Below are 12,563 nucleotides of genomic sequence, written 5' to 3' on the forward strand. Positions count from 1 at the left end.
TAAACTGCGGTCTCCTGCACGATTATAGCGTTGTTAAACTTGCATGGCTTATTGGAAGTTCGCCTTGCAGGTATTAGCGAAGGCTTTGGGTGAGTAGTCTGACTGAGGCTGCACAGGGAAGGCTGCTCTTTGCAAACCAGTTCCAGATACCCCCATTGGGATAGACACACTCCTATCAAATCACTTCTTCTCCACAAGTGACTGAATCCACCCAACTTCGAGCAGCAAATCCACTCTTTTTCTGTGTAATGTGGGTGGCACCCACACAGTAAGGGAAAATCTCCGGCATGCAACGAATGGGAAGAAGAAGCGATGCAAACTTACGTGAAAACGAAGAATAAAGTGGTCGATCCCACCAGGAGAGTGGCAGCAGTGGATACTGGGATGTATTTGGTGGGTTTAAATCTCTTTCCAGCGCTGTTGGGCATTCTGTAATTTCCACATTCCTCAATTATTTATTCCGATTGGAGTCGCATGTAGAGAAATAAGATCCAGTGTGCAGTGTGTGGGGCTTTTCTGAGGCTAATAAAAGGTACAACCGGTCCGTGTTTGCTGTCGGTGAAGCCGCATAGATCCTCCGATAGAGAGGCAGGAATATACAGAGAGCTCACTGAAAGCCTGGAAATCCCACCCTCACAATCCAGCCCCCTGGTGAGGTCACTGAACCGCTTGGAAAGGTGGAGCCTCTGTGCAAACCCTGCAAGTGTCCTCAAGAAAATAAATCCGGACAATGATGTTGATTAGCATGCACTTCGTACTAATGCACAGTCACCGTCCACCCAATTATTTTGCAGATTTAAAAAAATACTATTCACGCAGCTCACCGTCTCTTTAAATCTTGCAGCACATTAATTAATTAATTATAAAAAAGCTCTGCAAGTTTAACAAGACTCACAGTTTAGTGTCAGTGGAGCTGCTCTGCAAATAGTTGTTTTATTGGAAGAGAGCTACACCAAACTTCATTTAGAAACTCGCAGTTTAATTTGAATTGGTTTACACCCACGCGTACAAACACATGCCACCCAGGAATAATTGCTTTTACAAAGAGACGACATCCACTCTTAAGTTCGGTGTAGTTATTGTATACTAAAAGTAATGTATTTAAGTGATATTTTAAGTTGCAAACTGTATGACTTAACACATGCCAGAGTCGCCGGCTATGGGTGTTAGAAAACAGGGCCACTATAAAGCTTTTGCATGAGTTGAGATTGTACAGAAATTAGGATGTATGTTTTTTTGTAAGACTTTTTTCTTCAGAAGCTCATACATTTTGCCCCAATTGATTGTTGCATCTTTTATGAAGTTTATAGAATCATCAGGGTTACTCCGCTGCAGTTAGCTTTGTGGATTTAGGGATAAGAGCGCCATCAAGTGGCAGATGTTGGGATTTAGGCCACTGTTTTGGATGGAGAAGATAAAGCGGAAGTCGTCGTCATTGCGGAAAGAGGCAACTTTTTTTAATGTACTGTTATTCCAACTTTAATATAAACTGTAATTGAAGCTCAAAGGTGAAAGAGGGGCAGAAGAAGAAATAAAGATAGATAGATATTTGAATACTCTACAATAGACACTTTAACTAAGCACCAACTATGTATAGAAATATACTACAGAAACATGACAACAAGAAGAATCTATTAATTGTATTTTCAGGGAAAGTGTATTATTTGTTTATCACTTTGTTTATATTAATTTGTGTTCATTTATTATTATGAATTGATAAAGGGACAGATAATTATTCTCCACTCTCCAGCACAGTAGGTGGCGGTAATGCACCTTAACTCTGGTTGCTGCCGTCATAAAACCAACGAAGAAGAAGCTTGTTGGACTGTCTAGATTAGCTTTGCTTTTTTCTTGAGCTGCTGACAGCATCATTTTTAGTTTAATAGCTTAAAAAAAACTGCCATCTGATTAAAACTGTGGCACAGAAAGGGCGTTTTGTTTCAGTTGCTGGATTGGAATGACCAAATAAAACACAAAATAATCAAAAGCGAGGGAGAAGACTGCGTTACCTTTCTGTAACGGTAACGCAGATTAAGCTAATCAGCTAGCAACAGTTTGCTCTATTCTCTCAGGATGTCTTACAGGAAGACTTTAAAACTTGTGTGCGGGCTGGTTGGAGGATCTGCCGCCTTGGTGTTCGCTGCAGCCGCCGCAGACTCCCGGGGATTGTTCGGTGATCTCCGGGGAGGAGAGGCGGGTCGCTGGTCCAGACTGTCCGCCCTGAGAGCTGCGCAGCCGGCGTGGACTCCTGCTAACCACACGCCGAGCCCCACCGGACACTCCTGGGACTTTAACTGGGATAAGTACGTGGTGCTTTATTTGCTGTGTGTTTTTCCACATAGTATTGATAATTCAGTTTCTTTGACAGATACTCAACATTATAATGATAAAGAGAAAGGAAATGGAAACAAGAAATAAATTGTACACAGGAAAAAGGAATCTGGTTTAAATAAAGGCTTATTCAATGTATATTAGTTCTTTATTTGGAGTCGCATAGCATTGATTATTCGGTCTCATTGGCAAATCATCAACATTATAAACAAGAGAGATGAAACAGAAAATGAAACAAGAACTACATATTACACAGGAACAAGTCATCTGGTTTAAACAAGTCAATGCATGCATGTACTTAATGTAATTCTAGGGCTTACTTGAATTCATGATAATTCTTTGTTTGGAGTCACATAGTATTCTCTAATACAGTTTGAGTGACCGATACTTAATCATTTTAGTGACCAAAAAAGAGAGCAAATAAAGTAAATAGAAACTGAACAAGTTACTTTAAAGTACCAAAAGTAATTTGACTTGATTGAAGTGGACACCTGCCAGCCACAGCCAAACCCAACAGGACACACCTGGGACTTTAAAATACGAACTGTAACGAAAATGAAATAGTACACCGGGGAAGAAATCTGGTTTAAAAAAAGTCAATAAATGCATGTAGTTAGTTATTTTAATTCATACTAGTTCTTTATTTGGAGTAAATAAATGTACGGAAGTAAAAGTAGTATTGGAAAGATGAAGGAAAACGTAGCCAAACATGTAAATACTCAAGTAAAGTACGAGTACCTTGAAGCTGTATTTAAATATAGTACTTTGATTAATCTACTTACCGTACTTTTCGGACTATAAAGCGCACCTGCATATAAGCCGCAGCAGCTAAATGGTCCGTCTGTCTTGCTCTCGTTCTGTCTCTCGGTTCCACTTTTGCTTTGGCGCGCGACCTGTCTCACTCTTTTCCGGCCTCCAGCTTTTCCTGCTGGAGCCCGCCGCTTAGAGGTGGCGGGCGCGGACCGGTCATAGAGCCCATAGAGTTAAAGGTGGTTAATTTTACCTGTAAAATCCATAGATTTAGGAGGTTCCCTAGTGGCCGTTAGCTGTACAAAAAAAATGGGGGGGAAAAGTCGCGGCTTATAGTCCGAAAAGTACAGTAGTTACTTTACACCTCTGACACGTAGGATAGTGAGATTCCTTATTCTTCCTGCTGCAATTTTTCCCAATTAGTCAACTGTGAATGGCACATTTTCCAAATGGATTCTGCTTATCGCCTTCTCAAAGTACCATGTTTGGAAATTCTCAGTGTCCTATTCAGGCCCCGTTCCAGAACAAAATGACTCAGGGTGCATCTGAGATTAGAGAGGGTGCAGTGGTAAAGTGCTATTTTTATAATTGGGGAGTGGACCTAACACCCTCTATGAGGGTCCTCACCTCCTCTGGGGGGGTCCGGGGGCATGCTCCCCCAGGAAGATTTCTTTTTAAATATTGAAGTTAAAACCATCAATCTGGTGCACTTTGAGAGCAACATTAAGAGATCTATGTGCTCTTTGCTTGATCATGCGTTCCCAGTCCCTTATCACGTAGCCTATAAGAGCATGGCGCCAGTTGTGGTGAAGGCATCTGACTTACTTGAACCGAAATGTCTACATGCAGAAGATGGCATCTTTTTCACATGAATATTCCAGCCAATCTCTGTTTTGAAACCATGAGCTGCAAAATGAGCGCCTTACCCCACTGTACAGGCGAGTTGGGAACTTTTTTAAATATACCTGGCAGGCTCTGTTTTGCAGAGGTCCTCTGGCACTTGCGGGCCGCCGAGGGGTGGCGGTGTTTGGGGCAACGAAGACGGCTGTGGCTGGTCCACCTCTGTGGGCGAGGCGGGCAAAGCCGGCGAGTCGGGCAGGAGGACGTTAGTGTCCACGACAGTAACGTAATGTCCCCATGATCTGAACTGTTATTACCTGCAGGAGATGCAGTGTTGCTGCTGGCGATAAGGGCTGGTTGTTATAACCATTTTCTGATCCATCACTGACTGCTGTGTCAGCACCTTGCAGATGATGAATGTGCAGCGGCACAGGTCACGCGCACCTGACATAATAACGTTACTTACCATTTAAATTGATCAAATAAATGCAGCAGACAATGCTATTCAACCACAATTACAATTTATTTTATTTCAACTATATTCTTCTTCTTATTATTATTATTACTATTGTTAGTAATAATAGGCAAAATGTAATATTTTTCACTTTTAAATATTTTTTTACTTTTCACTTTTCAAATGAGGGTGCAATGCACCCTTATGCACCCCCGTAGAACCGGGCCTGGGTGCTCATCATCTTAGATCATGTCAACACAGTTCACAATCCCTCAAGTTAACCACGTCCGACAAAGCCTCTTTAATCCCAGGATGACCTCCTCTCTCCTCTGCAGGAGAGACCCGTCTTCACTGACCAATGGGAAGAAGAAGGAGAGCTCCACTGAAGACCCCAGCTCCGAGCAGGACAACGGGAAACCCAAAGCCACGAGGAACATCCTCCTCATCCGACACTCGCAGTACAACCTGAGCGGCCTCAGCGACAAGGAGAGGATCCTCACTCCTTTAGGTGCTCGTTCTTCACCTTTGGATAAGATGATAATAATAATAATACGTTTATTTATTATAGCACCTTTCACAGAGATAGAAGTGCTTCACAAGAAAGAACAAAAGTTAAAATGAAGACCACAGAAACATGAATACAATAACAACATGAGGCAGAAATGTACGGTCAACATAAACACAAAACACAGGCCACGTGGAGTCCTGAAAGCAACAAACATGAGAACAGAACACACACATTTCAAGTAGAAACAAAAGCCAATGTAGGCTGTGGCTCAGTGGGGTAGTGCGCTGAACTTGGTGCGCTGAACTTGGAATCACAGGGACAGCAAGTTCAAACCCCACTGCAGTCAGCATGTCGTTGTGTCCCTGAGACACTGCACCCCAAATGTCTCCTGTGGGGATTGTCCACAGTACTGAGTATGTAAGTCGCTTTGGATAAAGGCGTCTAACAAGTGACATGTTATGTCATGTAATGTAAAAAGGTCTTCAGTAGTTAATAAGAGAAGATGAGAAGTACTTTATTCATCCCAAATTGGGACATTTTTGCTTTGCAGCAGCATAAAAAAACAAGGCATTGTGAATAAGAGAAATATAAAAACTAGAAATAAACAATCCAAAATGTAAATATCTCAATTAAAAATAAAAAAGCATAATTACAAATATACATGTGGAAATATACAGTAACAACATATAAAGCAGGATATTATATATATAGGAATTATGCAAGGAATGGATGATTACATGTTGGATGTAAAATGTATATTGGGAGCTTGAGTCCCGTTATCAGGAGAAGCAATGGAGCAAGGCAAGTTTATTTATATAGCGCTTTTCTGTACGCGACAATTCAAAGTGCTTTACAAAACAAATTAAAAGAGTTTTTAGGAATAAATACATTAAAAAACACATTATATATATAATGGCATTTTACAACAGGCATTACAAAGCAAAGATAATCAAATACAAATAATCACCACAGGTAAACAATACATGTTTAAAAGGCATACTGTAGTTCGAATATGATCATCTCAATTAAAAGCAGCCAAAGAGATGTGTTTTTAGTCTCGATTTAAAAATAGTAAGCGTTTCTGTGGACGTGCACGATTTGGGTCGTTTGTTCCAGATAGTCGGGCGTGATAGCTAAATGCTGCCTCTCCATGTTTTGTTGTTACTCTCGGAGCCGATAGCAGACCCGTCCCAGAAGCCCTGAGGCACCTCGGCAGACAGTTCTCTTCCAGCCAGAGGAGATTTGTAATCAAGTGAGCTTGCAGTCGGCAGGAATGTTTTCCTGTATCGGTCCATGTGATGTTTAGAAATATCTTAGATGTGTTCTGTCTCTGATAGTCTAACAGCATGTATCCTCTGTAGCACACTACTAATCAATCAATCAATCAATCAATCAATCAATCAATCAATCAATCAATCAATCAACAACTTTATTAATCCTGCAAGCATTATGTCACGCACACAGGCAGGAACATACAGGAAGAAAGCACACCTGGATGTGGATCATTCCAATTTACACGATAAGTAGTTCAGAGCATCACCATAATACATCAATAACTAATCAAGTTAAAAAGCCTTTCAAGAATTTAAAAGTTTGAGTGCAGAATGAAAAGCGATTGGTCCATTTGTCCTAAGCACTGTGATCTCTGTTTGCAAGTCAGCTGTCGAACACAAATGGTTCCTGGCTGTTCCCGTGAGAGCAGCCATTTGTTATAACGGATATTGTGTCTCCACGTCCAGGTCGTGAGCAGGCGGAGCTGACGGGCTCCAGGTTGGCGGCGTTGGGAATCAAGTATGACGTTCTGATCCACTCCAGCATGTCCAGAGCCACGGAGACGGCCAATATCATCAGCAAACACCTTGAAGGTAGTGGAAAGGCTTCACCAAGGCTTCTCCCGGTGGTTTTGTCCCTTCCCAAACGTATGCTAACATTCCTCCTCGCTCCCTCTGTGTTACGGGTGTAGAAGTGGACCTGGTGAGCTGTGATCTGCTGCGAGAGGGAGCTCCTATCGAGCCGGTTCCACCCGTCACTCACTGGAAGCCTGACGCTGTGGTGAGAGAACACACACATAGCACACACACCCACACATATAGCACACATACACACACAGCACACACACACACACACACACACACACGGAGACAGACAGACAGACACTCTTATTTTCAATTTTATGAAATGTAGGCATAACATTTCTTAAATAATATTTTTCGAATGCTACTAAAATAAATATTCTACTGATTTATTATCGAGAGGGTCATCGGAATTTATTTAATTTTTGCTAGGCAGGAGAAAATATTTATATTTCAGTTTAGCTCAATTTAGATTCAGAGTGTTGTAATATATTACTATTCTATTATCAAACAACTCATCACATCACATGTCACTTGTTAGACGCTTTTATCCAGAGCGACTTACATACATTCAGCACTGTGGACAATCCCCACAGCAGACATTTGGGGTGAAGCGTCTCAGGCATGGGCGTCGCAGCCATTATATGAGGGTGGGACTGGGTGGGACAAGTCCCACCCACTTTTTCAAAAGATTAGTTTAGACCCCCCCCCATCGGTCTATCCACTCGCTGCACTTTGTAGAGCGCTGTGTCAGTGCTTCACTATCAAATCCATTCCACTTGCTTATTGAGAGAATGCCCAAATCAATGAAAACTCCGTACCATGTTTTCACTGCTACTTTGTACCAAGGCAGATTCTCCCATGGCGCGCATGGTCTCAGGGACACAACGACATGCTGACTGCAGTGGGACTCACTCATGCTTAGTTGCCTTTACCAGTATACATTTTTTGTAGCATTCAACTCTCTTCCATGTGGTCTTAAAATGTCTTACAAAGTCTTGAATTGATCTTGTCCATAACCTGCACAAATCATGTTTAAATGGACATGTTGTACCAGTTGTAAAATAGTATTTTATGATTGAAGATGCAATGGGTTTGGTGAGCCTTATTGCAAAACGTACCTCAGTGATATTAAGCCATTTAGGTAAGATGTTGGTTTTCTGATTTCATATTCACTAAGGCCTTGTTTTAACATAATTATATTCTCAATCTTCATTTCAACGCCAATATTTCCTTTTGGGCCGTGCAGCTGCAGTTAAGTGGTTCACTGCTGATTAAACCTTTAGTAGCATTAACAGTTTCCATAAAGTTTGCAACAAAACTCTTCGTACATTCCCCACAATTAGGGTTGGGTACCGGAACCGGTTCCAACATTTCGATTCCAACGGCATCATTTAGAAATGTGAATTTCAGTTCTGCTTTTCGATGCCTGAGGAAATGTTTCTCGCCGCTCTCCGTAGCCTACTGTATGACTGCGGCGGGGCGGGAAATGTAGCGTTGTACCTACACTTCCTACAGCGTAACCTGAGACCAGGGCCGGCCCGTCGCACTGGCGTTATAGATGTTCGCCTAGGGCGGTGTTTCTCAAACTTTTTCACACCAAGGACCACTTAACCAATAAAAAAACACTCGCGGACCACCTAACTCCAAAAATATCCAAAAACACATCGTTTTTCTAGAACAGATTACAAATTGCCTGCAAATGGTACAAACAAGTGGCAACATGTGTGATGAAGGTGTTGCGCTAGGCTATACCATGCAATCAAAAGTTAAACTTAAGCTCGCTCCATTGTGGAGATATTCCCGCGAGAGTGCGGAAAACTTTAATTCATTTATTTCAAATGTGAAATTGTACCAATATACTCACGGACCACCAGTGGACCACACTTTGAGAAGCACTGGCCTGGGGCGCCAGATCTGTGGAGGCGCTGCGCTGACAGCTCTGGGAGGGAAAACAAATGTTTTGACCGTTGGGGCTCATCCTAATGTTCGGCCTTGATGTAACAACATTCATAATTAAGTAAATGTAACACCCTTCTCATCCCGGTTACACTTTTCATTTGCCCTGTATGATGGGCGCTGCAAGTGATGAAAATGGGGGATGTTGGCTTATCTGGCACCCGCAGCTCACAGCCACAGTGCGCGTGAGCGTGGGAGTGATCGAGGGAGAAAGGGAGGGTGCTGTTGTTATTAGCATCTGGTGCTAGCTGCTCTAACGGAAGAAGAAGATGTTTCTACAATGATGTGGAGGAGAGTCCTCTCCAGTCAGACTGAGGCTGATAGCTTCAGCTCAGTGAGGGAAAGGACTCTGAGTGTTTAGATAGTTCACTTTAGTCTAAGTTATCTCAGTGGGTCTCAAACGGTTTGATCACAGTTTATGTAAACACATATTTCCAAGTCACTCTTTTATAATTATTGGGATAAAACAGGTTTGAAATCATTCCAATGTAAACTATAGGACAGTAAACCAGACATATCGTTTTAAACTGGAGAGATACAAAAATATGCATAAATAAAATAGTAAAATAAGATATGAATGAACAACAAACATAAAATACGTTACATGTATTTGTTGTTGGCTATGGGTTACTGGTTATGCTCACATACTTATTTAATTATTAAAATGTAAACCAATCTTTTTCATATGGGTGTTTCGAGTTGTACCCCCTAGAAGCATTTTGCTTTAAAATGTTCAAACATTTCTTCCCGGTATGCCTCGGCAGATATGCTTGTTTTTCTCAACAAGAACTGTTTTTAAATGGGGGGGGGGGGTTTCCTTTAAAAGTTGGACTGTTGTAGCTTCAGTGGTTCTCAGGTTACAGTTACATAGCAGTGAATATAAACAGACTGATTAATGTGAATATTACTGTAAACTAACCTGTGTAAAACTTTCTCGAATAAATGTAATTTTTTTGGTGGAAGAAGCATGTATACTTTTTTTACCCTGCCCCTCAATGAATCGGAATTGAGAACCGTTAAGAATCGGAATCAGAATCGGAATCAGAATCGTGGAAATTCAAACGATACCCAACCCTACCCACAATGCACTGCAGCATCATACATTAACCCCGTCATGTGACAAGGACAGTGTTCAACCTCTCTACCCTCCTCCAGCAGTACCACGAAGATGGAGCTCGTATCGAGGCAGCCTTCCGGCGCTACATCCATCGCGCCGACACCAAGCAGAAGGAGGACAGCTACGAGATCATCGTGTGCCACGCCAACGTCATCCGATACTTCGTCTGCAGGTTGGTCTCTCAGCCGAACTCTGCGTATGTCGCTCAGCAATAACCAAATCGCAGTGAGTTATATTTGGTAAATGCAAAAATATGTGAAAATATCTAATTAAGAATTGAGGCCCAGCTCACAAATGGTTTCCAAGCATGTCCATTTTAACATCATTTTTCAATGATAATCTGAATATTGTTCAAAAAGGGTCGTTCACACTTAATCGTAAATTATGTTGCAATTGCAATATCACTCAAATAATCACAATGAGTTTTACATTTTTTATAAATCTTGCAAATTAGTTTAAACTATTAAGCAATATCTTTTTGATTATGTGCTGAACTTGTCTCGTTAAACTCTTAAGGGAACTCTAAATAGAAATGTCCAGTTTAATATATTAGCCCTTTGTTTTTATTGGTTTCCTCTGCGTCTGGTTGAAATAGTTTATTTAGTATATCTACTTTGTTATGACAAGGGTTTTAATAGAGTGGTCCAGAGACTTTTGAAGACCGAAAGCAGATGGTATTTTTCTGTAGATTGGGAAATATTGCAGAAAATAAGGTATGTGGCAAACACACGTTTTTCTCAGAGATAATCTTCACATATTGACACCACTTTAAGTAAGTAAAAAGTTAACATTTTGATGAGCCGCATCACCACTGCTAAGCTAAAGGTGGCTAATGCTCGCCGTGATGACATTTACGGCCCGTCCACACACAGGCATGAAAAAAATCTTGAAAAATCTTGATGCTGGACGTGTCTGAAGCTTGGCGATTTCACGCGACCAACAACCAATCACATGAATCTCCCGCCCCCGACATACAAAGCAATAGCAATGTTAAAACGAAGTAAACTGGATATAAAATCCCCAAACAGGCGAAAACCTACCAGTTTCACCCACTGTCTCTGCCTCCTCCCTCCATGCCTGGCTCCTCCGGGTTTGTATCCCGGTAAATAGTTCTGGTCGTAAAGAACCGGGTGATTTGCTACCGTAACTTCTCGTTTGGAATATGAGGAAATGAACTGCGGTCTGGCTCTCCCTGCTTGCACGCGGTTTGATTGGCTAGCGCTTGTACTGGCGGGATTTGCATAAACGGGATTTGATTGGCTGATGCCAGTTTCGAAAGCATCGGGAGCATCAAAAGTTGAACATTGCTCAACTTTGATGCAAAGCCATGCTCCGCTCCCCACAATGCAGTTCGGCGAAGATTAAAAATCTTCTACGTCACCCCATTCAAGTGAATGGGCGAAGCTTTGAAAGATTTTTTTCATGCCTGTGTGTGGACCGGCCGTTAGTCTCATTCAGAAACTTGTTGGCAACCGCTGTATTTAGTTCATGAAAAAAGCTTCAGATATTCACCAACGTAGTCATTCCCGTACGTATTTTATGTAATCTGTTCAGAAGCGGTAAAATGCTAACTAATTTCTGGATTTTAGGACTCATTCCTGCACCGCTCTATGTCGTTCAAATGACTACTTACTGGACCGATTAACCCACGATTTGTACTATAATATAACCCTTCCTCTCGTTGTCTCAGGGCTCTGCAGTTTCCCCCTGAAGGCTGGTTGCGGATGGGCTTGAACAACGGCAGCATCACGTGGCTCACCATCCGGCCCAGCGGCAGGGTGGCCCTCAGGACTCTGGGGGACTCGGGATTCATGCCCCCGACAAACTGACTCGCACCTGACGGCCTCACGCATTTCTCTGGGACTCTGATTTCAGTCGGTTGGTTGCAGGGTCAAAGCTCAGTTCTCTCCTTAAGTCTTGAAAATTACTTTTGATGTATTGTTTTGTAAGTGAACTACCATCATGTAATGACACTCTGTGTCGTGATTACTCCGTGCCATAGAACGCCAGCAGAAGTGATCAAACGGCTGCGCCTGAATGTAACTGAGGATTTATACACAGTGACTGATTTTTAAACCAAAAAAATGTTGTATTTGTATAGCTGTTGTAAATGCAAACCCTGCTCTTAGCTTTACAGCTGTCACTGTATGCTGGAGTGTGGATTCGTGTGTTGTATGGTGCAGCTGTAGTAAATAAAGTTAAATGATGAATACCTCAGTTCGTCACATTTCTTAAAGAGGCCCTATTATGTTTTTTCTTGTAGTGCGTTATATATGTTTTTGTTCATGTAAATCAGGGGTGTCCAAATGCGGCCCGTGGACCATTTTGAATCGGCCCTCAGCTAATTCTAAAACCACAATGGAATATGGCCACAAATGAAACTTGTGCTTGTCTTATATTGTACTTCTTAAATATAAATGTAAACATATATTACACAGTAGTATTCATATGTTAATACGACCACTTTTCAAATAAAATCAGTCGATTAAAGTTGGAAACATTTTCTAAAATATCTTAGTTGATAAGAAAAAAGCCCAATGACTTATTACCATAACAAGCTTGAAATAAACCCTTCCTATTTCTCCTTATTATAATCAATCTTCTGTTTTAAGGGATGAGCTGCCAACACTCACAAGCATCATGTACTTACATTTGATTGATTTGACTAACTTATAACTGACTTACGAGGCAATAAACCTCTAGTGAGTGGCCCAGCCCTTCGTATATTTTCTGTATGTGGCCCTCGGGGAA

At 41.6% G+C, this 12,563-nt stretch overlaps 1 protein-coding gene across 4 annotated transcripts; it reads left to right on the top strand.

The window, feature by feature from the left end:
• Positions 1-1,783: 1,783 nt before the first annotated feature.
• On the top strand, positions 1,784-11,722 carry LOC117452109 (serine/threonine-protein phosphatase PGAM5, mitochondrial-like). Of its 4 annotated transcripts, none has more exons than XM_034090586.2 (6): positions 1,784-2,303; positions 4,711-4,883; positions 6,623-6,748; positions 6,847-6,935; positions 9,851-9,984; positions 11,503-11,722. In XM_034090586.2, exons 1-6 carry the CDS (start codon positions 2,074-2,076, stop codon positions 11,639-11,641), a joined length of 891 nt encoding a protein of 296 aa, XP_033946477.1. In that variant the 5' UTR covers positions 1,784-2,073; the 3' UTR covers positions 11,642-11,722. The 4 variants fall into 4 exon arrangements, with proteins under 4 accessions (XP_033946477.1, XP_033946478.1, XP_071060541.1 ...); XM_034090587.1 differs by having other exon boundaries at positions 9,854-9,984; XM_071204440.1 differs by having other exon boundaries at positions 6,623-6,747; positions 6,840-6,935; positions 9,854-9,984.
• The last annotated feature ends 841 nt before the right edge of the window (positions 11,723-12,563 follow it).

This window comes from Pseudochaenichthys georgianus, chromosome 9, assembly GCF_902827115.2.
Source record: "Pseudochaenichthys georgianus chromosome 9, fPseGeo1.2, whole genome shotgun sequence".
NCBI lineage: Eukaryota > Metazoa > Chordata > Actinopteri > Perciformes > Channichthyidae > Pseudochaenichthys > Pseudochaenichthys georgianus.